General features: G+C 47.6%; 1 protein-coding gene across 1 annotated transcript; it reads right to left on the reverse strand.

Annotated features, from left to right (window-relative positions):
* Positions 1–18,455: 18,455 nt before the first annotated feature.
* FOXF2 (forkhead box F2) lies at positions 18,456–23,664 on the reverse strand (the record flags this gene model as incomplete). Its single annotated transcript, XM_032182616.1, has 2 exons — positions 18,456–18,997; positions 22,563–23,664. Coding segments are annotated over 2 exons (1,269 nt in total), but the record flags the coding sequence as incomplete, so codon positions are not given.
* Positions 23,665–27,794: the final 4,130 nt, after the last annotated feature.

Raw genomic sequence — 27,794 nt, forward strand, 5'->3', positions numbered from 1 at the left:
CACCTGGCCCTGCTTCCACTTATTTAACACTTCCTTTCTATGTTTACATTTAGTCAGGATCTCCTTGTTCATCCCTGAAGGGCTCCTGTTGCCTTTGCTTGATTTCCAGCTTGTTGGAATGGGCCACTCTTGAGCTTTGAGGAGGTGATCCTTGAAAATCAAACAGTTGTTCTGGACCCCCTCTCTCTCCAGGACCTTATTGTGTTGGCTTTTTCCAAACAGATCCCCCTCTTGGGGGAGATCTGTCTGCTCTCCTGAGGTCCAAGGTTGTGACACTACATTTTGCCTTGTTCCCTTCTCTCAGGACCCTGAACAATATCATCTCGTGATCACTGGAGCATAAGCTGTCCCCAGCCTTCACATCAGTTCTGATCAGGTCAGTTCTTTGTTGCTTGCAAGTAACCGGTCCAGCAAAGCACCTCCCTTCATTGGCCCTTGATCACCTGTGTCAAGAGGTCATTTCTGACCTTAACAATTCGTGACTCCATAGGCATGCAAATTTGGTTTTCAGAGTTCCATTTTTATTTGGATGCCACCAAACGGTGATAGGGAAACACAGAGTTTTACTTCTACATTCATTTTTTTTTTTTTTTCTGGCTAGAACCACAATTTGTCAGCAGCATTAAAATTTTATTCCCTCTTCTGTGTTAATAGCAGAAACTAGCCAAGGAACTAACTGCATGTGATTATGATTTTAAAGAGAAATTCTCTTGAGGAAGGTCATTTGTTTGCGACAGACTGGAGGGATATTGAATTTAATAGGACCAGCGTGTATGCGTGAAGTTCAGAATAAAATGTTTTTATGAGAAGGCCAAATGGTATAATATTTTTATGTGACTGCTTCTGTAAGTGTAAACTTAAAACTAAATTAGGAGTTATCTAAAAGAATTTTGTTACTTTTGATATAACAGAGGAAGTTGGGGGAATGCAGTTCAATGAAATTTGTAGAATATAACATGTAAGAAAAATATTGGTCTGCTTGGTGTGTGCTTGGTGTGTGCTTAGTGTAGCAAGGTATAGGCAGACAAATATTCACATTTCCTAGGTGAGGTAGGTGCCAAAAATGCAAGCACAGTGTCCCTAGACTCTGTATGGAGTCAGTGGGGAAAGACAGGATACCCCCTGGGGAATCCAAATCTATTTGCTCTGGAAAACTGAGTCATGTCATTCAATTTCCTGCATGTGTGTGTGATCACCCAGATTCAGTACAAGCCCCTTTAATCTTCAGCCCTTTCTTCTTGTGATCTGACTTCCATAAAAAAGTAACCTGGGCAGGGAGGAGCAATAGCCTGTTCCAGCAGATGGCCAAACTGGATGCTTGGGGCACTGGGAACATAGGGTCCTCCAAGAACCTGAGTGTGGCTCCTGATGTGAAATTCCTTCAAGCACCCCCCTCTCCTTACACAGACTCTCCAAAGCTGTGCAAGTTTGGCAGCACAAATGTCCAAACAGGTACAGTACCATACAATGGTCTACGGGAGCTTTGTTCTGCAAATCATGGGGCTTACTTCTGCCTGTCGATATGGAAGTAGGTGTCTAGCTGCAGTTACTCCTTTTTTTTTTTTTTCTTTTTTTCTTTTTTTTTTTTTTCCCTTCTGTCTGAAGATAAACAGTGCTATTGACATTGGAAATTACTCTTGCCAAAGAGATTTTGAACTTCAGGCAGGCAAGCTGGGGAGTAGTGGTATAAGCAACCCATCTGGAGTTATATGATAGATGGGCAGCACCGCCAGGAAAAGCACCCGGGTGCCCTGACACTGGGCCCGTGCTGCCTCCCCTCTTCAGCCACTGCACTCCTTAAGGTATTTTATTGCTTATGTCTTTCAGGACATGTGAAAAAGGCTTAAAATACACAAGACAAATTATCCAACGTAATTCTCTGGAAAATGTTGTGTATCTTAAATGCAGCCAAAGTGCAGAGTGTATGCCAGTTGTAACAGTAATCACTCATTTTCTGTTTTGACCTAGCTGAGAAATTACAGACTTGGAAAGCAGTAATTTGAATGTAAGAATCTTTGTCGTTTCAAAGGTTTTATTTTATTTTTTAATTTTTATTTTATTTTTTTTCCCTTCTGAGAGCAGCATGTACTGTGTGAGCTGTTTCTCCATTTGTTCAGAACACGTTCTACTTATCTGACCCTGCTCCCCAAAAGTAGTTAATTTATTGGAAATACATAATTATATCTCACTTCCTGTGCCATAATTCTTCCTATCAGCTATTCACTGACAAAGCAGAAGTGGAACTGGTAAGGGTTAAATATCAGAAGATCAGTGAACAGCAGAAGAATTTCTCACTGTTTCCAGGTCAAGTATTCATAGGTTGTTTTGTTTTGAGCTGTGGCTTCTAGACTTGGATCATGTCAACATACAGAGCAGGGCTGACACTGAGACATCCATTTAATAAATATTTACTTTTATATGTGTGTGTGAGCGTGTGTGCGTGTATGCTTGCATGTGTAAGTGTGTTCACCATGCTCTCATCCAATATCCATCCTTAGTGGATGGATACATCCCACTCTTTCAAAAGTGTCTTGCCCACAAAATAAATCCAGTACACATATTTACCAGAAACAATACCCTGGAACGCATTTGTGGTTGTAGAATGCATTTCATAGTATCCAGCTCTAAACTTTCTATTTTTAACAGTAAGGTAGCTGCATCTCTCAACTGTTGGCACAATGAACTGAAATAGAAAAAAATGCTCTTTGCACCACAGTCTCCACCAATACAGTAAGTTGTGTTAAAAATAGTTCCTTACATTTATTGTCTCCTTAGGAATTATTAAACAAACAAACAAACAAAAAACACTTGAAAGGTTTTCATCCTTTGTTTCAAAAAGCTTGTAGTAATGTAAGCTAAAAAGAAAAGCTGAGAATTTTTTACAACGTGTACAAAAACTATGGATACCTCAGTATGCAATGATCAAAATGACACAAAAAAGTATAGGCAATAAAAGACAGTTATTTTCATATGAACAAGAAAAATTAATGGTGAGACTTACATACATATGTTGGGACAGTGTGTTTGTAGCAATGACAGTGTTCAATAGCCTTTGTAAATAACACTTCTTTGAAATAATCTTGTTTCTGAAAATCTGGCCAAATCACTTCAGAATTTTAAGTTAATTTGTCATGCTTATGGTATTTGTATGTTCATTGAATTTCCTGGATCAGACTGTAATATCCTTTTATTTAGTTATTGCAAAATTTAATCTATTGCTCATTGTATTGATAGTCACATTCTAAATTTGAACTCGAGGGTCCAAATGTGAGTATTGAAGTCAGGAAGTGATCTTGCATGTTTTGCAAGGCACAGCTCTTTATAACATGAATTGTTGCTTTGAACAAGCCATTTTTCTTCTATGCACATTTGTCTGCCACTACGTGTCCTTTTCTGATCCTTGCCTTTTAATCAGAGCTATATCTCATCTCCTCCCAAGCCACATCCATGGCAGCCAGGCCACAAGGTGTATGGCAATGGAAAATCTGGAGCAACCTGTAACGAGCTGTTTTAACTTCATAGAACTAAACGAGGAAGGTTTCTCTTTCTGCGTTATGGTCTCTTGGGTAACTATTTTGTACCACTCTTGCAATAAAGCTGATTGAATCTGATTCTCAGATTCAGCATGTAATTCATCTAACAGCCATTCACTGCTTTGTATATGACAAAACAATAGAATTTTCATCTTGATTATGATCCCTTAATCTAAAACAACCGGCCATAATGGACGCTAACATTTAAATCTATCCAAACCAGAAAAATGACTCTTCAAAACGTTCATTACTTAGAGAGTTATGATTTTGCTGCAATCATGTGAAGCTGGCAGACTGTTTATAAAGAAAAGTTTCACCTGAATTACTATAGTTAAAATCCTTTCCTCCAGGGAAATGTGACCTAGAGAAATGTTTCATATTATCCCAGGAAAAAGAGCCATGCTGAAAAGATTAGAAAACATCCCATGCACACATGCACACATATGCTTACATGCACGCACACTCTCCCACCCCTAGCAGTACTGCGGGTAGCAGAAGGAACAGTGCACTTTCACAGACTCCTGCCTTGTGCTCAAAGGAAATGCAGCAGACATTTAAATATTTCCAAACCAAACAAGACATCCTGAAGGATTCTCCTCCTGTGGCCTCATTATCTGCTTGCATCTGTGTTTTGAAAAATCAAAAGCAAGGCTGGAGCAGGCAGAGCTACACTAGACAGGAGCATGAAGGGGAAATGGAGAAGAATGGAGAAAAAGGTTAATAACATAACTCAGACTGTCCTCATTTGTTGGAGCTAAATATATATATACATATACACATATATATAAAACTAGAATGAGCATTAAAACAAAGCATCCTTCTTTTTTAAGTTTTCCCTTGGAACTGTACAACTTTTAAATTGGAAGGCTGAAGCTGAAAGACAATGACAAGATCTGTTTGTAAGTACTCAATCACCCCTCTAGAGTTGAGGGAACAATTCTTCCCTGAAGTTGCACCTATGCATTTGCTTTCCAATAGGAGAACTCTGGGGCTCAGCTGTTCTGCCTATATGAACCCCAGAAGCCCAGCAAGGCCCAAGGCTGATGTGATGAGCAAGCCATTGACATGAGTAATGGACTGATTCAGACAAGACTTTTTTTCACTGAGTGCCAAATGTCATTCAACCCCCATCCAAGTCTGAGGAGAACCTTCCAAAGGGTGTTCCTTGCATCATCTACTTTTACAGTGCCTCCACAGTTTGCCTATTTCCACCACTGCCACGAAGCTGTGATGTTGGGACTGGGTGCTTGCAGAGGGAGGGAAGAGAGGGCAGGCATGAGAGAGGCATTTCAGATATGGCTGAGAGTGAGGTGGAGAAAGAAAGAGAGAGAAGAATGAAGTAAAAGAGATGAAAAAGGAGAAAAAGAGGACAAGAATAGCATTCCTGTTCCTCATTCCAGCCATCTTCAGAAATTAAACTCCCACTGGTTATATGTTCCTTTTTTTTTTTTTTTCACCTTGAGAATGTGGTCATTCTGTAAATAAACTATTTTTATTTTTAAACATAAACAGTATCTCTTACTGTGACATGTCTGTAGGCTTTTGCCTTAGCAAAACCTTGAGCAGCTCTTAGTGACATAATGTCATGGTCTTCCTTCATAGATGTGCATGTATGAGTCAGTCAAGGTAGACTTTTTGGCTGCCTGTATTAAAACTGAACACAGTAAAAGCCCCAGGTACCAGGTTTGGTGTAGTTTTATGTCATAAATCACCTCCCATCCTGCATCTGAATCACCCCGCTGAAGAGACGAGGGCTGCTTCAGGCATGCCAGGCAACAGGCAGAGCAGAGCTAGGGAGAAAGGCATGCAAGTGGCCATGGGCACTAAGACTCAGCTCACCTGGGCTGGAGGGAACATGAGTGGAAAAAGTTGGCCTGGCCCACTGGAAAGCAGACAAGGAGTCAGCCTGAGGGCAGAAGCTGGCTCCTTGCTCTGTGGCCATCCCTTCTGCAACAGCAGCCAAGCCTGGTGGCTCTACTCCAAGCTGCCTACTCCAAGCCATTGGTCTCCTCCAAACTCATCGGCTGGGTACCCCAAGGTTTTCCTCATCCCCAAAACCCTGTGAGTGATCTGTAACAAGCAACCTCCAAGTTTAAGGCAACAGGCTTCTGGCCCCAGAGCTGGTGTATCTTGCTGATGCAGCACACGATTCCCATAGCAAAGGTGTCTTTGGTGTCCTAAATGAAAGCAGAGGTCTGTCTTGCTCTGACCACCCCTCTATGCCACTGCTTGTGCTGCTGATAGCTGTTACCCTGGCGCTAAGTCCTAATAGGGATCTTGCACATCTGAGCCTCTTCCTACAGCAGGGAGGCGGGCTCTGAGTTTTGGCTGTCCAGAGGCCACAGATGAGGATTTTTACAGCCTCAAACTAAACACTGCCTCTTTCCTACTAGGAGAGCTGCCATCACTGAAGTCCAGGATCTACTGGCTGCTGACATTTACATGAGGATTTATGACTGTAATAAATTATGCTTCAGATTTACCTTATTTGGAATAATTTTGGAATATCTTTTCCCTGCATTTTTTATAGCAATGTAATAGACTACATTTTAAATGACCAGGAAGACGTTGATGTTACCTTTACTGCATAAAGAGCTTGCATACAAAGCTTTCCAAGAAAGGAGTTTTTGGACAATGCAATGTTATTTATTTACTTAAGCCATTTTATAATATTCTGGCAGCCTAGTCTAATGGTGAGGTTCCAGAGAACTTTGATTTTTTATTTTTTTTTTTAAGTTTCTGTGCACAGGATGTACTTATTTCACTGATAAGACCAAGAAAAAAAAAAAAAGGCTTTTCTGAAGAAGCAAATCTATATTCTTTCTCAGTGATTTTATCTCTGCAAGAAGACTACAGGTATAAGGGAAACAGGAATACTGAAGCAGCTAGAAGGGCTAAGGCTCATCTTTGTAGGAATCTGCAAATGTTACCCACGTGTGAGCTAAATTCACTTTCATCTGGTAGCTAAAAATGCTTTTAAGAGGAGATACTATACATTGCAATGTCCCTGTCCTCCCTGCACAGAGAAACCATGTGAATTTCAGTAGCATTCTAATATGTTTGCAGCAACCCTTTTAGCTACCTAGAAATATTTTGGAGAGAATGAAAGAGAATAAAAGAAGACCAGAGGAAAAATAAAAAACAGGAAGTATATGTTCATATGTATGATACCATACTTGTAGATATACATCCTCCTCCTCCAGAATAAAGGAAGGATCATTTTCATCCCCATTCAGACTTCTCTTTTTTCCCATTCCCTACTGCCCTTTCATTTTATGCATTTCTGCATTTCCTTTTCTGAACTGAGCTCACAAGGAAAGGTGATGGCTGTTCTCCTTTTACGTGTGTACCAAAAGGAAAGGACTTCCCATCCTGAAGGTTAGACATGTTAGCTTCCTTCTTCCATTCATAAAAGGCCTTCCCAGCATCATATTTTCATTCACCCCCTTCATCCTCCTCAACTTCTCTTTGTCTGAGCCCACCCTTTGCCTAAGTCTTTTCCTTTCCTCAGGTTTCCCACCCCATTTTCTCACTGGAGTCTTCCCAACCACCTCTTTTTTTTGTCCTTTTTTATGTACTTTTTATTCATATTTATTTCTGAACCCTGGCCCCACATGATTTCCCCACCTGTAGCTCAAAGCCTTTTATTTGCAGGCTCACTTTTTGTGAAGCCTTCTTACTAGCCTTGAAGCCTTCTTACTTCTCCAGTCATTTCTTTGGGCTCTCCTGCTTCCAGGACACACCATCCGTGACTCATCCCCTGGGTGTCAGCCCACAGCACCAAGTGGATGTCATGCTTTCCAGGTCCCCAGGCAATACTGGGTTTGCAGACTGTAAACCCACATCCAAAGGCACTCTGTTAGCCAGGATTGGCTCAGTACATTGCGATGTCATGGCACAGAGCTGTGGAAGGAGCCTGTACCCATCTGTCCATGTCAGCATGGTCCCACCACGGCCAATGTGCCTGCCACTCTCTGCGTACCTCCAGAGCCTGTGTATGGGTTTATCTGGCCTGGTTTGCCTTGGATCTCTGCTGGAAGTCCCCCTCTAGGGAGCTCTGCAACAAGACAATGCATTCAGTGACGCCGTTTGGCCTTTCCAACACAAAGCAGCTACTCAAGAATCAACAGGAACACGGTGCTCCGATAACTGGGTTAAAATAACAAAGGCAGGCCCGCACGCGTGAGTATGACTTAAACTTCATTCTTTCCTCTCAAATTTTGTGCAAGTTCTTCTCGGCACTCCCACTCTCTGGCTGGGAGAGACAAGGCACTGCTCGCTGCCGTTCTTCTGGGAATGGTTTTAGACAGCGGTACCCATCAGCTCAGGTCCAGACAGGGTTGGTGACAGACCAGCTTGCTCTCCAAACCAGCCAGTGCCTGGATGGATAGCTGCTTCCCACTCCTCCGGGCATTGGTCACTCTCTCATTTGTGGAGATGTCTCACAACCATCCTTATTTCACTTCCTGCATGTTTCCTCCCATCTGCCTCTTTTGTTTTCCTCTGTACAGTCACAAAGCAAGTCAAGGTGCAGTGACAACTCTCATACCAACATTTTTTTGGTGTGTTTTCTATCAGGTCTTTGTATTTGCTGGTTTTCTTTCTTATTCTTCTCTCTTCTTATCATGCTCTCCACAACACCATTAACTCTCACTATGATTAACAGGTGCATTTAATAACAAAATACTGATACTTGTAAGTACATAGTCTTCCCAGTGCATTGGACAGGGTGATATTATAAATAAGATTGCTACTGATAACAACAGCTCAGTGTATTTACAATACAGTATCTGATCAGACTGTAAACTCAGAACTTTTGTAACAGGTTTTTCTTGCACTTATGCCAACTCTCATCAAGTAATCAACCAAAAGTAATAAAGCTTTTCCATGTTTGCATCAGTGTGACTAAGACGAGAATATGTTTATTCATGTGCTTGAAATGCACTACATCCACTCTGGGCACCAAGCTTCCAGTTGCATCTAAATATTTCCAACCTGAAATAAATATCTGAAATAATTATCTGAACTCTAGCATCCACCATCCTTACATTAAGAGCTTTTGACAAGGTCCTGTTTAAGTTTGAAGAAAGACCTGAAGAGAATAAATTTATCACATGATGAGATGCCATGAACCAAAAGCTGGCTAAGAGATTGGAGGTAATAAACAAGAATAAATGGCTAATTTCTGTCCCTGAAAAAAGACTGGCAGAGGAGTGCCAAGGTCTGGTATTGTTTAACATAGATATTGGCAGCCTGGAAAGGGGAATTGAGCTGTCTAAATACAAACAAAGTTATTTATGTCAGTCAAACCCTGGTACTTCAGTGGGGGAGGCATGTAAGTGGGACTTAGCCAAAGCAGGCAAAGGACCAGTGCAATGGCAAATAGAGCTAAATTGGTGGCACATGCAGAATAAGACATACTGGAGAGGAAGGCAAAATATTTGTGTGACTGGGAGCATTTGAAACTTGTTCCGGAAAAAGACTTAGGGCTTATTGAAGGCAGCTTAAGAGAAACTTCTGCTCTCCGTGCAGCTGTCAGCTGCAGTTGGAGAGTGCTGGGGACTATACAGCATTATGCTAGAAGCCAGCGGAGCACTTTTGTCTATCACATGTTGTACAGGACCTGGCATCCCAGCCACTGCACATACAGTTAATCTGACTATATTTTCCCATGAGCCCATCACCTGAACATAGTCAATGGAGAGAAATACACATGCTGAGCTTAAGATTCATGTTTTCCTAAAGCAAAGATCTCTAAGAGGATTGCTTTTCCTCTGATGCCAATTTTGACTGTTTTTTGTTTGTTTGTTTGTTTGTTTGTTTTTGTTTTGTTTTGTTTTGTTTTGTTTTCCTGCAAAAGGAGCTTTTACAAAGAGCTTTGATGTCTATGTTACAGAAAACTGTGGTCTGCTTAAGCAGGTTTTGCTTCTTGTGAAGTGGGGGTGGAATCACTGTAAGACTGTAGGGGCCAGAAAGTCTGAAGATGGTGGTTAGCTGCCTCAGGAAGAAGACAGGATGAGATGTGATAAAACCACTTTAAAATGAATTAAAAATAGTTAAGATGAAAGAGGAGCTTCTGTTCTCCCTTGCCTTGGCATTACAGTCAGAAAAAAACATAATGGACAGAAAGAAACCAGTCTTTTATATGTCTTCTAAGCAGCCTCTGGCACCCTCCAGCACAGGATGCCACAGACCAAGAGCTAAGTTGAAAGCTGAGTGCAGTCTTCACCATCAGAGTGGTTGGTGTGGATGCAAGTTATCTCATACTTGTCTACAACAAAATTTCTTACATCTTCTGAAGCTTCTAGTGCAGGTGAAATGGGATGAACAGGTGGAAACAATATCTTATTTGGGTGCAGCACTCACCTGTGGGCTTGGAAAAGAAATTCATGCTGAATTGGGTAAGCAGTTCTTCAACTGCCAAGTGAGTATTTTGGGAAATGGGTGATTTGGAAAAATTTTAAGCAACAGTTGATCTTCCTAAAACAGTGACTGACATTTGGGATGTAGATCACTCCCTCTTGTGACACTCCACCATGAGCAAGCAGGGGGTGCTAAACCCCTTACCACTTTTTTTTAAGTCCACCGATTTTCTGCACCCCTTCCCTCAAGCACCGGCTCCTGGACCATGCGAACTTTGAGTCCAGACTGATGAAGAGCTTGCTACATTTCTTAGTGACGTGAGTCCACCTAGGAGAACATGAAAGCATGTGCTTTTTATGGGGCCGATGGTGTTTTTCTAGACCTCTACCTGCTGTCTGTGTCTGTAAGGATGTGGAAAAGCTGCATTGGGTCCTCTTTCTGGAGGAAGGAAGTGACTTTGTCAATGCCAGCTGTGCAGGCAAGAGAGGAATTTATTATTGTCTCCACAGAGCAGGCTATGCAGAACGTATGCTATAACTGGGGGCTTTCCCAGCTCCTCTGTCTGCTCTCCCTGTGCACAAGTCCCTCCTGAGGTACTGAGCTTGGGATTTTTTTTCTAGCTCGATGTTTCTTCTGTTTTTATTTTACTTTGCATTCAAAGAATTAAATAGTGAGAAAGGGTTCTGGCTGTTTCAAACAGTGCACAGGAAATGAACAAGCTGAACGGTGTGTTTGCCAGCACACGGATCTTTTTGGCATATCTAAAGCCTGTCTGGACTATAGATTTGCCTCATTGTTAGCCATTAGTAGCCAACCATCAAAAGCTTTTCCATACAGAAGGAAAGCCATGATTTGCTGTGGAGCATGCTCCTGACTAATAAATATGTCCTGAGATGCCCCTGGATGGGATGGTCTGTTTCATATGAGCATCTGTTTTCTGTTTTTCACCCTCGAAGTGTGGTTCCTGCCTGGGGACCCTGGGGGCACTTACATCCAGAACTGACTATGGGCAGGTGGAAACTGCTTTGATGTCTAATGCCCTTCTGCACTGCTCTCAGAGACGTCCCTGGGGAGGCAGCCAGCCCCCAGGTGAGGGACAGTGGTGGCTGAGGAAGAAGGCAGGGCTCTCCTGGGACAGACAAATGTCAGCTGCTTACTGCCGGTGGTTTTCTACTCACTGAGAGCATGGCCTTTTAATCACATTTCCTTCTGATGCCAAAGGATGGATCCAAGAACGAAGCTGAGAAGGTAATCAATGAATACACTTCGGACTGGTAGAAGAACTTGCTCATCTCTACTGGACTGAGTACCTGGTTTGTGCTGCTTTTGCTCTTCCCAGTGCCTCCTCTGGGCCTGAATTGCTGAGTTACTATGAGCCTACCCTCATCACTTCTGGCTGTCTTTTCTTTTGACCTCTTCCTTCAGCAACCAAGTTGGAGAGCCCATGTTATTTCCTTTGGGCAGTGGGAACTTTGGAGGAGAGAATCAACACACTGCAGTAAAAAGAGCAAGTTTCAGGACTCTTTCTCTTTGGAGTTGAGAAATGAGCATATATGAATATCTTTTCTTTTGCTGAGGGGTGCTTTAAACCCTGGTCATGTAGTAGGGCTGCAGTGTGAGTAATTCATCTGTAACAATAAGGAGGAAATTAGTGAGAATATGTAGAGGAAATGTCAAGAGCTTGCAGAGATCTGTGTATCTGCTTTTATTATATTAGAAGAGAAACAGTGATGTATGAATCATTCGTGGCCACTCCTTGCCCTCATGGTTTTGGTAACAAAGGCCATTGTCTGAAGCAGTACAGGAGCAAGGCTTGTATCGCAGAATTCGAAGAAAATTCACTTGGCAGAGGGAGAAATCTGCTGGGGCAATCAACAGGCATGGAAAGGTGGGAGGGGACAGTAAAAGAAAGATGAAAATACTAGAGGACTAAGGCTAATGCATACCAGGGGAATACCATTCTGCACTCTGTTGGCCAGATTAGGCTCTTGCTGCTGTCATCACCTTCCTGGATGTTCACCACTGTTATCCTCACAACCCTGCTGACATCAGGCACCACTGCTCCAGCTGAGCTCCACCTTTGTCCTCCTTATGCTCTCGCTGAGAGCAAGCACAGGGCTGTGGTCCTTTCCTCTCCTGCGTGGAGGTTCAGGCTTCATCAGCCAGTGTTATCCATGGGGCTGAGCATTCATCATCTTTTGGCAAACCTACAATTGGGAATATCCAGGGATAGAATAATCATATGAAATACAGGCAGTTGATTGATTTTCACAGAAGAAAAATTGCTTTTAAAAAGAAAAGATACTTGAAAAAAAAGCTACCTGGTCTGTACATGTGTCCATACTGCCAACTCTTAGGAGCTTGAGTAAGGCTGGGCTGCTTCAGACATGCCAGTTTCTCAGACAGATTTCCCCAAACAGCTCCTACTGCTTTCCTGACAGAGCCTCTGAGCCTGCTGAGTAACTTGGCTGAGTCCTGGGCCCTGGTTCTGCTTATTCAGGCTACTTTGGATACTTTCAATGGGAAATCGAGCCAGATTCCTCCGACCCCCTGCTCCTCCGCTGTCCTGCACAAGCCTCTGTTTGTTTACTGGAGGTCGCTTATCTTGAGCTATTGCCTTTTTCCTGTCCACTTCTCCTTGCCACCTCACACTAAGCAAAACCAATACATTAATGCATTCAAGCATCCCAGTTCCCAGATCAACGCGGGAGTATTTGTGAGTCATTGCAGAGCAGCTCTGTCCTGCCTCAGGAGAGAAAAAGGGGTGCACTGCAGAAAGGGGGGATTTTCATGTGTGAAAACAGGGGTTAGTGCATGATGTGAGAAGTGGAACTTGATGGTTATTTTAAGCAATGCAATTCTGCCTTTCATAGCTACACGGTGGAGCTTCCCACGATGTCTGCACTAGTTACCCTTTCTTGCACGCATTTTATCAATTATTACTCAGGTCTGATAACATTCATATTGCTCACCCTCTTTACTACAGCTCTGCCTGTTCAGTCACCTGGAATCAAAGTACACTTCCTCCAGTGCTTTCCTGCTGCTCCTTGTCCAGTGACAACTCTGTTCTCCCTTCCTTAATGGCCAGCCGACCATCCAACCTTACCAGCGCTAAGACCATGTCCCAGAGGAGACGTGGCAGAGGCTGGAAACATTTCTGTGCTTCAGCAGTTCTAAAGTCAAAAGCATTTTATCCTTTTTTTTAATGGAGTGAATCATGCTGCTGACTCTCATCTTCACTGCATCTTCCCACTCCCATTTGTTCCTATTCACCCACCGCAAAGGATGAGAAGCACTGTCCTGTAACCAAAGAGCTGACTCTAAGCCACCAGCAAATGCTCTGCAAACCACCAGTGGTCAACAAATCTCTGAGGAGGAAACCTCCAGTTTAAGAAACAAACAAACAAAAAAAAGTCAGTGCAAGAAGGGCCAGAAGCTGACTTTAAAGCCTTGAGTCCGAAAGTAAAATTGTCCAGAAGTTCCCACTATGCTCATGTTTAAGATCCAGTTTCTAATATTTAGTTTTCTTGTGAAGAAAAGTTGCAGCCCTTTAATGTAAGGATTGCACAGTCACAGACACTGTGCTGTTTAATTTCAATAAGCCTTAGGGAGTTGATACCACTTTAAATTTGGTTGTATTGGCATAGCTTGCAGCTGTACTTGTATAAACGAGGGATTACGGTGATGGAGTGCCCATAAACACCCGTTATGCAGTTTGAACTAAATCACACCTTTCATCATATCAGAAAACTGCTGTGCCTGAGACTAAGTCTCAAAGAATAATTTTAATCTACTTTGAACTGTTAAAAAAAAAAAAAAGAAAAAAAGAGTTCTCATAAAGTAAAATGTGTTTGATGTATGTTAATCAGGACAGGTATAAACCAATCCAAAGAGGATCTCTGAAAATGAGATAAGATTGAGTACATGAAGGATTTCAGTAGCTCAGCTGAATCAGTTATAAAACTTCTATTTAAACTAATGCTACCTATATTTGGACAGTGAGAATTAATGGGCTGCAACTCTACTGCAAGGAAAATGTTACCAGTGGAGATCCAGTCCAAGGAATCCATCCGTTATCTGTTCCTCAAAAGCAGCTCAGTCTTTTCAATGTACTCTGAAAACATCAAATTACCTGTGAGCCCAATGGTTCTTTGCACAACACTGCAAATTCATTTTGCAGTGGTTAAAATAACCAATGTGATGCAGTTAACATTTCTCCATAATCTCTCAAATAAATCTAAATCCACTGTCAAATACCTCTAATTCCAGCTGCAGTTTAGTAGTGGTGTCCCAACAAATTTTAAAACCTCCTCCACCTCCCAGAATGTTTCTTTTTAGAAATGACCAATGGAGAAGCCAATAGATTTCTATAAATCACCACTGGATAAAAACAAGCATAAAAAGGAGGCTTGAAGTTGTTTAATATTACAGATGTTTTGGAGCTCTATTCAGTAGTTGGCAAGTCAGATGAAGCTGCTCTGAATTCTTTATAATCTAGACACAAAGATCATTGAACTCTGAGAGAACCTCTGGGCTTTTATTCAAAAATATGTTGGCTTCTATTTACCTCTTTCTTCATTTGTATCTATCAAATGGCTCAATATATAAATAAAGCCCGGGTGTTCTTATTAGCTAAGGCAGTATTTCATGCAGATTAATGCCAGCAGGTTTTGTAAAATACATCTCTATTCAAAGCCAGAGTATGTTTTGAATTAATTTTCGTTCTGTATATGAACCAGGTATATTCTACTCCAGTTCTTATAGAGTGCGCAGCTGCAGCACATCAGAAGAACCTGTACTGTTTGATTCTGATCCCATCGTCCTTCCTCAGCAAAGCACTTCTAACTCCAAGCAGCTGCTCAGTCCCATTGAATTTAATGGGACTACTCACATGCTCAGGTATATTAAAATTATAATTGAAAGCAGTACCTGGCTTTCTCAGGGCCTAACTGAAATACCTACCATTTCTCTGACCAGGCTTATTTAAATATTACCTCATGCATATGTTACGAGCAAGTCTTTCTACTTCAATAAAGTCACTCATATTGTTACTGAGTTTTGTTAAAAAAAGTATTTTCTTTGCCTCGAAATCAGACTAAAATTCTCACACTAAACTGAAAATTTTGTGTTACTCAAAGCACTTTGCCAGCTGGGACAAAATGCAGCAAGATATTAATCTTGTGTTGGTCTTAATAGAATAATAGGCAAAGGGATTTAATGGGATTAATAAACTGGCTGTTTAAAAAAACACTTTGGTCAAATGTCAGCGAGAAATTTGATGTTCCGCATAAGATATCTCTGCATTTGGCTAATTTTGTCAACGTTAAATTGATTGTTCAAATGATCCCAGCTTTGGAGTGGTTGAGTGGTTTTTTCTGTGTAACATAAACACCCTCACAAGCAAAATCCCTCCACTGAGGCAGTAAGACTGTGATGAAACCAGAGAATGGAGAAAATATATATATAAGATTATAGCAGATCACATGCAAACTGTTTGAGGCGCTCCAGCGTGATTTCATTCCCATCCTGCGGAAACTCTGGCTGGTGTGCTCTAATAATGGAAATGTTTGGATTAGCCTACACTCAGTCCATTTGCCTCAGTGCCTCACCAAATGGGAGCTAGGCGATCAGTCGAGATGACTAACTATTTGTAATTTAGTTGTAGCTTTCTTGTAGCCGGGATGGACTGAGGTCATTAGTGAGGCAAGGTTTGCGGGACACGCATTACTGAAGCATTAGACCAACCGATCTTGCTGGAAAACATAACGCAGACTTTTAGATGTGCAATCTAAAAGTCTATCCTATTCTAATCTATTCCTCAGGATAGACTAGAAGCATACCTAGAAATAATATCTTCTCATCCGCCTCTGTGCTCACCTGAAAGGAGAAAGGGTTTGTAGAGGCTGTAGCCCTAGGCTGGAAGCCAGAGGTGAACAGAGGTGACCAATGACTCTGTCAACGGAGTTGGATGCTTGTTGGGTGCTACTTGGATGAAAACACTGTAAAGAAACGAAAGGTGGTACTTAGGTATCTGGCAATCCACATACAGAGGACAGAGCAATTAGGGACTTCAGCTGGCAAAGAATGAGAAGATAATGAATGATAAAGAGGATGAGAAAAGACTCTTCTCATAAAAAAAAGCAACAACTCAGAAAACTGCAGGGATGAAGACCTTCCCATGCTGTGCACCAGCTGATGCTGATTTTAGCATATCAGCTAGAGGTTTCTTCACATTGTGGCTGGCAAATACACACTCATAGTCAGGTGTGTCCTCCTGGGCTCTCTCACAATGCTCAGACTACATCTACACATCTAGATTTCTGGGTTTGTGTTAACACTAGAAATTCCATTTTTCTTTGCTGTTATAGACCTCTGCACCTTTAGTACTGTGATTAGAAGGCACAAGGTGCTGGGTCTCTAACAAAGGTTTTCTTTTTCTAGGATAGTTAGCACTCATGCATGTTCAGTGATCATTTACAAATATAAAAAGACGCAAAAAGTTTTTAACTGCATGGCTAAAACATAAATACCTTGTCCTCTCCATGGCGTAGCTCTTGGTCTTGGCTCTCATGGGCTCTGCAGCCACTGGAGTTCTTTAGACTAAACAAAAACCGGGTTTCTAGGCTAGAGAGTACTATAATAAAATCAAATATCAAAACAAAATCAGATCAAATTAACTTAAAAATCTGGCTTTTTTTTTTTTTTTCCTTCCCCAGCATTTGCTCATCACCCTTAAATTGAGGGGAAAAAATAAAATTAAAAAGAAAAAAAAAAAAAAAGAAAAGAGGCTGGGTTCATTTTACAGACAGCACCCAGAAACATATCGGTGTCTAGAGGAGTACTGCTTCTGAAACGTCCTTTGTCTGAGAAGCTTTACGGGTGAAAAGGAACCTTAGTCTGTTAGAGGAGAGAAATCCTTACGGGCGAGCCCAGAAGCCCCAACCCGCAGGATGCCCAGCAGATCCTTCCCCTTTCTTAGGAGGACTCAGTCCCCTTCTCTGCCCTGTAATCACGTTCAGGAGCCGGGGCGGGATGGGGGGGGACCACAATGCCCAAATTCATATAATCCACGAGGCTGCGAGCCTCCGCCGCGGAGACTGGGGAAGAGGCCGGGGCTTGCGGGAGGCCGATGCCGGCGTCGTGCCGCTGGAGGGCACTGGCACCCCACGCGAGGCCGCCGGTGAGGCAAAGGCAGTTTTTTTCTCTTTGAGGTCCTGTCATTCCTGTATAAACAAGTTACGTTCGAGTGTTTAGGATATAAATTACGACCATGCAGGCTTGCCTCGGAAAGAATGTAAACACAGCACTGTGGTCGGAGCAAACTCTGAAACTGACTTTATAATTTATCACAGGCCCTGAGAAGCTCAGGGAAGAAAAGGGCATGTTTGAGCATAAATATATATTTGAAAAGATGAAGAATTATATATGTGTGCGCGCCTATATGTCATTACGCATGTATAAGTGCATGTATATAATCGATAGGCATGTGCGTATATCTGCATGCGGGCGTCTACCTGCACAGCTACCTATTTTGCCAAAACTCACTCGCTCTTCAGCCTCTTCGGGCACTATGGTGAGGGGCTGGACCGCCGGGGGTGCCCCGGGTCGGGGGGCGCAGAGGGGGTGCTTCTATCCCCACCGTTTTTTGTTTTGTTTTGTTTTTTCCACTTTTATTTTTTTCATCTTTATTTTTCCTGGCCAACCTATTCTCGGTTCTCCCCCTGCCCAGCCCCTCGATGCTTATCAAGCCATTCTTTTATCAAGGATCCTTCTCGCCCCCCTTCCTCCCCATGATGCCCCCTCCTGCCTGCAGCCCCCTGGCGAAGCCTCTCCGGGGTGCAGGGGGGCTGCGTGGCCGTGGGGAGGGGGGCACCTGCAAACAGCCCTGAACATTTCGAGGGGCAAGGAGCCCTCGGGGGGAGAAGCAGGAAACCTGGTCCCTGCTGCTTGTGTGTCCGCTGCCCCCGTTATCTTCAAGTCTGCCCACGAGAACAGCCTGGGATCAGGCAGAGCAGCCCCCGACCCTCGGGCACAGGTCCCCCCCCTCTCCTTCTTCGCTCTCGTCCCCCAGAGCCTTCAGTATTTGGGGTTGCAGCTTTAACAACGGGGGATGCAAAGGGAGAGGAAATGTATCAGAAAGGGGCCGAGGGGAAAGAAGTGCCTGCCCAGTGTGTTGTCGTTTATATACATTTTATTGGAAAAAAAAAAATTTGTACATCAAAATATTTTGGCAAACTGTAAAAAGTATACATAAGTGCAAATATATTCTCCTTTTAAAGCAATAGTGTGTGAGTATACACGAGATTTATTTAAAATATTTCTTTAAAAATACTGTGGTAGAAAAACAACTTTTGTAAAAATAAAAAACAAAACGTTGTCTTGCTGCAATACTGGAAAAAAAATGAACTTTTCTTAAAGTCTATACACGAAAGGGCTAAACAATACTGTTTTAATAATATCGATCGGTCGGTGCTGGAGTCCATAAAAAGTGTCCTCGGTGGGGCTCGGGGAGAGAAAAAAAAAAAAAAAAAGGAAAACGGAGGGGGGTGTCCTCGCAGGTGCTGAGCTGGGAGACTGGCTTTTCCTATTCAAAGAGACTTTCTCGTACAAAAAATATTTCGGCTCGTTCACTTTCCCAAAGCTCGGCTCTTTAGGAGACGACGGAAAGGCGTTTTACCACCGGCGCGCTCAGGGACACTCGGTCTCACCTAGCGATGCGCGATTTTGGGGAGCGCTTCGGAGTTACACCGGCTGTACGTGTCGTGTCCTTCAAGGAGTGGAGGGGCCCGAAAACTGCTTCCTTAGGTAATTTTTGCTAAGTGACTCGTGTACTATCAATGCTATCAGAGTGCACATTATATTTCGTCTGCGTGGGTCCGTCTATACCTCGGCGCTGCTCGACGCCACCTGATTGTCTCTGTTGGGGCGCTGCCTTCACATCACGCAGGGCTTGATGTCCTGGCAGACGCTTTGATGGTGGTGGTGGTGGTAGTAAGAGCCGCTAGCCGAAGGGTGAAAGGAAGAAATGCCGTTAAAATTGAGGACAAAATCCTTCCTGTCGCACACCGGGGACGGGTGATGCTGGTAGCGAGGCAATCCCACTGCAAGAGAAGGAGAGAAGAAGAGCTGTTCAGAAACCAGGTAGCTCACCCGCACGGAGGAGAGGCTTTCCCCTGTCCCTGCTCTGTGATGGAGCTTCCCTTCCCGGGGAAGCCTGTCCCGTGTCCCACTTGTAGGGCGCACCACAAGCCGCAGAGCCACGGGCACACGCGTGAGCGCGCCCTGGGCGCATCCCTGCGTATGGCAACGCGGGCACAGCCGGGCATCTGCCCCCTGAGTGTCCCTCGGTCGTGCCCGGGGTCAGGTGAGACTGGGGATGTGAGCAGAGGATGCCACTTGCGTGGTTTTCTGGGTGCGCTGGGGACATGGCAATCGGGTCCTGATCCTCGTTGACTTCCCCTCCCTCGTCCCCAAATCCCACTCCCGGGGGGGAGGTGGGGTGGAGTGTCGGGTGGGACGGGGGGGTTGCTTTTGACTGGGGGGCTGCAGGTTGAATTGCCACCACTCATTTGTGGTCATTCGTTTGTGTGCTGATGATGTGTATGATTTTTTTTTTTTTTTTGGGGGGGGGGGGGGTGCGAGCTGCACCCCTGTACACGTGTGTGCTCTCGTGAGCCTCGGATACAGGGCAAGGACACCCCACGCCTCGTCAACAGCAGCGAGAGAAGTACATCCGCGGCCCCGACATGTAAATGACCTTTCAAATTCCGATTTTAATTTCCCACAGCCTAAGGAAACCCTTGGGGGGACGGAGCGCAAGAGGCCCCGTGGGAGATCGCCCTCCAGCCCGCGCCGCGAGGGGATCTTTAGCCTGGCAGGGATCCTACAGGACCAGTGGGGAGGGGGGAGATCGCCTGGGCAAGGCCTGCAGGACGGAGCCAGAAAGGGATTTGCTTTGCTTTGCTTTGCCGTGGGGATGTCAGGCTCGGCTGGTGGGACCCTGTCAAATCTGACCGAGGTTAAAAAAAAAAAAAAAAAAAAAAAAAAAAAGGAATAAAGAAAGAAAGCAGCATGGAAAGAAAGAGAAGGGATGAAGGGAAAAAAGAGGGAGACGTGCACGGTTTTCCCCAGCGTCACGGAGCCGGCACCTTTCGCGATTTGTGCAGCGAGCCCCGGCGGCGGCGCGCACAGCCCGGCTCCTCCAGCACTGTCCCCTCCTTCACCCCGCAGAGCTCACTTTATAAAAGTGATTATTTCGCTGGATTTCCTCGGCTTTCTAATAACCCTGCTGGTATGCTCACCATAAACCAGGGCACTTTATTACAATCCTGATTCAATCATTTAGCAGGATTTAATAGTGTGCGAAAAAAATCCGTACCACCCCCACCTCCCCAGCTTCAAAATCCTTTTAGCAGAACCGAGCCTCCTGTTTCCAATTTTTTTCCACTCTTATTCTTGGGTCTGATGCAAATTCAAGGTTTCAAGTCCTCCCCGTCGCTGTCACGAGCAGGAGGTTATTGACCGATCCGCAGCGATTGCCACCGAATTTGCTTTTGCATTTAATTAAAAGAAAGGGAAAAGCGGAATTCACTTGCTGCTGCTTTCGTGGGGAGAGGAGGGGATAGATTATTGCTGGAAATAATTACGAACGAAAGAGCTCGGATCGTTTTTCCCTATCTCCTTTAATTCTACTGAAACAATTGCACCACAGAGATTTTGCGGATCACACACGAACGAGGAGTGGTTCTGCGCAAATAATAATAATAATAATAATAATAATAATAATAATAATAATAATAATAATAATGGTTTTTATTATTATAATAAAGGTTTTTATTATTATTATTATTTTAATCTAATCGAGGAATGGGGACGGTTTGCTCCCAATGGGGATGGTTTGCTCCCAAAGTCCAGGGCCCGGATCCCTACTCCAGAGCAGAGGCTGTGCAAAATAGCCGGAGAAACTCCGCTTCGCAAAGCGGAGGCACTAAATCTGAGCTGCTGGAAGCGGACGCTCTTCGTCGGCATTAAAAAAGCGTCCCTCGGTCTGTCTGTACATCCGTCCTCCAACAGAAAAGAGCCGCACTCAAACCGCCCCAGCCTCGGAAACCGTGGTGGGAGGCTTCGGGGGAAGCAGAACCCTTCCCCTCTCTCTATTTCCCTCTCTCTCTCTCTCTGCTTGTTGTTTTCAGAAGCTGCTCGTGAGCTGCCCCGCAATGAACGTTTCTCTTCTAGGAATCGCCTTTGGCACCTCGGGTGCCTGGCAGGAGGAGGGGGGCAGCCGCCACGCAGCCCCTCTCCCTCGCCACGCATGTCCCCGCGGGGCGGCCGGGCCACCGCCAGAAGTAAAACAAACAAAGAAAAATAAAAACAAAACAAAAGAAAAATCCGAAAGCAAAGCAAACAAACAAACAGATAAAAAAAAGATCCAAGCAACAACAGCGACAGCAACAAAGCCAAGCCGAAGTGGCTAGCGGTGAAGGGAGGCATTTCGGCGGGGCAAGCCCTGGAGAACCCCTCCCGGCCACCAAGCCCCGTGGAAGGAGCGGCTGCATCTCCGAAAAACGGATTGAAAGCGCAGCAGCAGAGCCCCGTGGGCACGGAGCAGCCCTGCGGAGGACGCGCAGCCCGGCGGGTAAGGCACAGCGACCCGCTCCTCTCCCCTGCAGCCACTGCAGGGCTGATTAGTGTTTTGTCACCTTTAATTTTTGATGATGATGATGATGATTGTTGTTATTTAAAAATAGAGGGAAGGCGGCTCGCTGCTGTGCCAGGCATCCCCTCCGCGCCCCCCGGCTGCCCGCTGCGGGGCTCCCCGCACGCCTGCCCCGCGGGGAGGCCGGGGCAGGGTGCGGGGCTCGGAGGGGGACCGGGGGGTGATTGACAGGAGCCCAAGGCGGGGGCAGGAGGGGACCCAGCGCTGAGGGTCGCCTGTATTTGTTACTTGTTGAAATTCCCATAAAATTGAACAAGACCCCGCTCTCATAGGGGTTAAGTCAGGCTAAAATCCTCTTCGGTGTGGTCCAGCCCAGACTGTCTTTGTTTGCTTAACCTCCGGGACCCACGTTTAAAAGGGCTATTTGGAAAATTTCCCCGTAAGAGCCCAACATCTTTTACCCATTTTTGTGCTAGGATTTTTTTTCTGAGCAGACATTGTCTGTAATCACCGGCCGGGCAGGGAGGGGGTGAGAAAGAGAGCAGAAGAAACCCTTTTTCCCTCCGCTTGCAGAAATGCACTGGATCTGCTTTAATCTCCTTCGCATTTCTCGAGATTAGCGGTTTTTTTCTTTCGTGTTTTTTTTTTTTTTTTTCCTATTTTTTTTCCTTTTTCCCCGCAGCCCGCAGGGCTTTGGGGATAATATTTAACGCCTTTTCCGATGCCTCCCCCTACGAGTCCCCACGGACCGCGGTTTACCGAGGCGTCCCGGGGGGGGGAGGGAACGAGCTAAAGCCGGGACGGAGTGATGCCCTACGCCCCCAGCCATCCCCCCCGATCCCGAAACAGACCGGCTCCGACACCCTTGCCACCCTGTCCCTCTGGCAGACCGTGCCCCTCTTTCCCCCCTGCCCCACCGCGGCCGGGGGGTCCCCGCCGAAGCCCCCCGCTACCGGCGGAGACCCGCGGCGGGGGGGCCGGGTCCGGGGCCTCTCCGCAGCCCCCCGTACCTGAGAGGTCGTCGCGGGGGCTCTGGTGCAGGTAGCCCTGCTCCAGGGAGTAGGAGGGCACGCTGGAGTGGATGCCCGAGGAGGCGGCGTTGGCGGCGGGGAGGCCCTGCTGCTTGAGGTAGGGCGAGGCCCCCGAGGCTGTCCAGTGAGCCGAAGGGCTCGTGTAGGGCGAGTGACACTCGATGGCGCTCGCCATGGCCGGCGAGGAGGGCACGGGGCTGCTGCTGCTGTCGGGGCCGTAGTCCCCGTTGGCAGTCACCGGGCAGCTGGCCATGTAGGTCGAGCCGGGGTTGGGCGACATGTGCGGGACGTGGTGGCCGCCGCTGAGTCCCTCGTAGCCGCTGGCCATGGCGTTGGGCATCATGTCGAGGTTGTAGCCGTTGGAGTGGCAGGCGAGGGAGGCGGGGGGCGCCTGGAAGTCGAAGCCCTGCGGGAGGATGGAGGCGCCGAAGCCCAGCCCGTTCATCATGCGGTACATGGGCTTGAGCGCCTGGCACTTCCTCCTGAAGCCGCGGGGCCGCCGTCGGAAGGAGCCCTCCTCGAACATGAACTCGCTGGCCGGGTCGATGGTCCAGTAGTGACCCTTGCCCGGGCGGCCCAGCCCCTTGGGCAGCTTGATGAAGCACTCGTTGAGCGAGAGGTTGTGGCGCACCGAGTTCTTCCAGCCCTGGTAGGAGCCGCGGAAGAAAGGGAAGCGGGCCTGCAGGAACTGGTAGATCTCGCTGAGGGTCAGCCGCTTGGAGGGCGAGCTCTGGATGGCCATGACGATCAGGGCGATGTAGGAGTAGGGGGGCTTCTCCGGCCGCCGCAGCCCCGAGCTGGCCTTCTTGCTCTTGGAGGTCGCCGCCGCCGCCGAGGAGGAGGAGGAGGAGGAGGAGGTGGAGGTGGAGGAAGAGGAGGTGGAGGTCTCCAGGGCGGAGGAGGGCGGCCGGCTCATCTGGAGAGCTCCGGGAGCCGGGCTGCAGGAGCGGAGAGGGACGGGGGGCTCCAGCCGCTGCTGGCCGCTGGCGGTGGTCATCTGGCGGAGGGAGGGGAATGGGGCCGGCTGGGGTGAGGCGGGGAGGGAAGGGGGGGAGCCGGGCGGGGTGGGTACCGGGGCGGGGGGTGCCCCGCGGAGGAGGAGGAGGAGGGGGGAGGTTGGGGAGAGCAGGGGGGGGGGCTCCGGGAGCCGCTGTCCTGCGGGCACCTCCTCAGCGCGGCGGCGGCGCCCTGCGCATCCCTCCCGGCCGGCCCCTTGCGCCACGGCTCCTCTGCTTTCCGCCGGGGCGGGATGGACCGGCACGGCCCCGGCACGGCCCCGACACGGCCCCGGCACGGCCCCGGCCCGGCCCCGGCACGGCCCCCGCCTTCCCTCCCCGCGCAGCCCGCCGAGGCTCCGCTCAGCGCCGCTCCGCTTCCTCCTCTGCCCCCCACCTGGGCACCGTCCCGCTGCCTAAACCGGCACCGGGAGGAAAAGCAGGAGCCCCCCCGCCCGCCCCCGGCCCCTTTCCGCACCCTCAGCCCTTCACAGGCACTTTTTTCCTGCCTTAGAGGCTCGGCCGCCTATCGGGTTCTTCAATCTCGCTCGCTTTTTTTTTTTTTTTTTTTTTTAATATATTATTATTATGATTTTATTTCTTTCCCTGCAGACCCCCCTTGAATCCGGCTGAGAAATCAGCCGGGCGGCAGAGATAGAGGGGGAGCGAGCGGGAGCGAGAGACCACCCCCTTTCCAGCTGGCCTGTGGCCACTCTTCATCTGGGCAGGAGGCGCTGCTGCTGCTGCTGCTGCCTCCGCTCCTCAAGCCTACCAGACCTCCGTTTTTCCTTTTCCTTTTTCTTTTTTTTTCTTTAGGATGGGGGCAGCTTCTCGGTACCCCTTGACACCCCCACCCCTCCGCATATAAAATGAAATGAGGAGCAACCCAGGGGTCGTGTCGGAGCACCAAGGATGCGCCCTCCTTCCCTCCCTCTCTCCTTCCTCTCCTCGGAGATTTTCTCCCGGTGCAACCTCAAATGGGGGGGGGGGGGGGGGGGTTACCCCCTGCTGGGAGCCGCAGTTTGCCGGAGGAAACGGGGCAGGGAGGAGAGGGGCCGTCGGAGGCACAGGGCTGCTCCCAGTTGCCTTGGGAGACTCCAGCATCAAGCTGGAGAAGGGATGAAGAAGGCGGCGGGGAGGGATGCTGCAGCAAAGGCACGGCGGTGGGAAGGACCTGGGCAGAGGGGGACGCCGTGCCTGCAGCCTTCTGTCTGTGCGTGTGTGTGTGTGTGTCCGTGTGTCCGTCTGTCTCCAGCGCAGCTCCGTGCTGGGAGCTCGCTGGTGGGTACGGGCAGGGAGGGGGTGGGGCTGGTCCCAGACAGTGACCTGCAGTTGAGTGGAAGCAGGCTTTTTCCATCAAACTCTGCCTGGATACCACACACAGAGCCCAAGTGTCAGTTTACTGCCCTGAGCCCGGCTCCTTTTCCCTAAGCTCCCCAGTAATTAGACAAAGAAAACCTAAATTAACTGAACAGGCGTCGACAGCTTCCTCCAGATCACCACTGCTACGTACATGGGAATGTGTCCGAAAAGGGCTTGATTGTACCTGAGAATCAGCTAAGAAAAACACTGCGAAGTCCGGCAAGGTTTTCTACACATTTTTAATAGGAAAAAAAAAAAAAAAAAAAAAAGACTTCTCTGTCAATAGATCGTGCTCACCTTTCCTGAGACATCGGTTTAAATTGTTCCCGGTGTAAATTAAGACCCAAACCCCCCACAAAAAACACATATCTTTTCTTTTTCTCGGCGGGGCGGGGAGGAGGCCGACGTGCGATTCCCGATCTCGTTGCAACGACCGATGGGGAATATTTTAAGAAAATCCGTGCTTTTGTGCGTAAACATCCTTCCCTGCTGTAGGTCGGCGGGCGAGCGTCCTTTGTCGCCTTCCGCGGCGGGCCGTCCGGCTGCAAATCACGGCTGTCCCACTCGCGGGTGACATCCCCGGGCCACGCGTGGGTGACATCCCCGGGCCACTGCGGCCAGCAGCGGGAGGCTGAAGCCGGTGCCGGGGGGAAGAGGGCTGAAGATGGCTCTGACCTGGCCACCTCTCACTCAGCTCGCCTTGCTCCGTGCTATAGCGGCGGGGTGGCAAGGGGCATTTAATTCCCAGGCAGATGTCACGGTTTAGGGGGATGTCGGTGTTTTGCCACGGGGCAAACCCGCTCGGACAATGTACCAAAACCCGAGGGAAGAGAGCCGATGTCGGCGGTCATCTCCAAGCAGCCCTGATGAGGGAATCGGGGCTCACAAGCTGGGTCATCTCCCTCCTACCTGCTAGAAACGTCCTCTTCTCCGCAGACGATTGTTTTAAACATAGCATTAAGAAGTCTCCAAGACATGGTACTGAGGCTTTAAAAGATGGTTTGAAGTGCCTCTGATTAAACAGAAGTGCATTTGCTGTTTGGTGGAGATGTTTATTTTGGTTGGTGTATCCATTTCTGAGCTGATCCCAGCTTTGGAGCACAACTGGTTTGTTTTACCAGAGTATACGGAAATTAAACTTTTTGGCAGATTTGGTTACTCAGATGTTGTTCTATAATCATCGTTTTTATTCTAGGAAATCTCTTCATTATTGCGGTTTCAGTTTCATGTTCATAACACTGTCCCCTCTGCATCGTGGGCTAAATGAAATAACGTAGACTAAACCAGTTAAGAAAATGGGAGACAAATATGAAAGATAAATGTTTACGGTTATCTTGGAGTCCTTGCTTTTTTTTTTTTTTTTTTCTGCCCCCCCCCCCTCCAATTTTATTTTTTTTTAACTGTGTGCTTGAGGCTCTTTCCCTTGCTCTGAGGTCCTGCAGATGAGAAGCGTTTTTCCAATTAAACCCGAGACTGAAACTTAAACAAATCCCCGCAGTATTGTAAAAGTGCCTTTCCTTAAGCCCCGGAGGATTTTCCTCCGACTGTCAGTTTCAGGGTGCCTGGGCTTAGCTCTCGATCCACGGCGGCTGACGGCGATGCGCTGCCGCATGGGGGACATGCGGGCATTTTTTCCCGAGCGGGAGGAGCCCACCGGCCGCAGCCGAGCTCCGGGAACCGGGAACCGGTCCCGGAGGCACCGGGAGCCCTCCCGGGACGGGACCAGCCCCGAGGCGGCGGGAGGACGCCGGGCGGAGGGGACAGAAAGGCCGGGATGGGAAGGGGCTGGCAGCGGTTCTGCCCCGTCCTTTGTGCTGCTCCCGGGACCTCTTGACTTCTCGGGACCTCTGGCAGTAGCCGTGCGATCCCAGTGTTTGTTTGGAGAGTTTTTTTTCCCCTTGTTTTTCTCCACCCCCCTCCCCTTCTTTGCGTACGCAAAGAGGAGCAGGCGTGACTCTTTTTATAGATGGCTCCCCGCAGGCTGCCGTCGGGACCCTTTTTCCCAGCTCCCGCGGAAGAGCTGGGGGTCTCTCTCCTTTCCGGAGGCTGAAGGAAAAGGGAGAGGGTCTCGGCATCCCATGGTTGGGGTTGAAGCATCCCAGGTCGGGAGAGCACCTCCCGTCCCCAGGGCAGGCGAGGAGCAAAGAGCGGGGGCCTACCTCTCCTTGCGAGACAAAATAATAATAAAATAAAAGAAATATAAAAGAGCAAATTAACCACAAAACCAGCCTAGCCCTAATAGCATCAGCCCAAGTGCTAAGTGCCCAGAGCAGGCACCGCTCTCAAAGCACTTTGCAGGGGTTACCTGGGGGATCACCACCTAGCTTTGGCTGGCTTCCCATTAAGATGCCTTAGGATTTTTTTTTTTAGCAGTGCCTGGGTGTGAGGGGAGCTAAGGCCAAGTCGGGACACCTCCGTGAAAGTAGTGGTCGTGAATTAGTAGGGCACCTTTCTCTTTCCTCCCCGGTCCGGGGCGGCTTTGCTCAGAGCCTGAGGAAGGAGAGAAAGACCAGGCGAGAAATAAAGTTTGGGCGAGAAGCCAGGCGAAGAGCAGCATCTATTCGCCTTTGGGGAAGGTTTTTTTAGGGGGAAAGCCACCTCAGCAGGTGGGAGAAGAGGTCTTCCTCAGTGCACGGGAGCTCTGCAACCCCCCCGGGCAGCCGCCCCTCGGGCTGCAGGCGCCCCTCGTTGCTTTCCCCGAGGTCCCAGCCTTGCTGGAGACATCCAAGAGGCCCCCCAGGCTCCGCTCCGAGGGATAGAGGAGGCAGGTAACGAGGGTGTTGCAAAGCAGAGCTCCGCTCCACCGTCCCGCAAGAACAGCGTCGGGTTTGCAAGTGTCACCCCCGAGTACTTC

The sequence above is a fragment of the Aythya fuligula genome, chromosome 2 (genome assembly GCF_009819795.1).
Source record: "Aythya fuligula isolate bAytFul2 chromosome 2, bAytFul2.pri, whole genome shotgun sequence".
NCBI classification, from domain to species: domain Eukaryota; kingdom Metazoa; phylum Chordata; class Aves; order Anseriformes; family Anatidae; genus Aythya; species Aythya fuligula.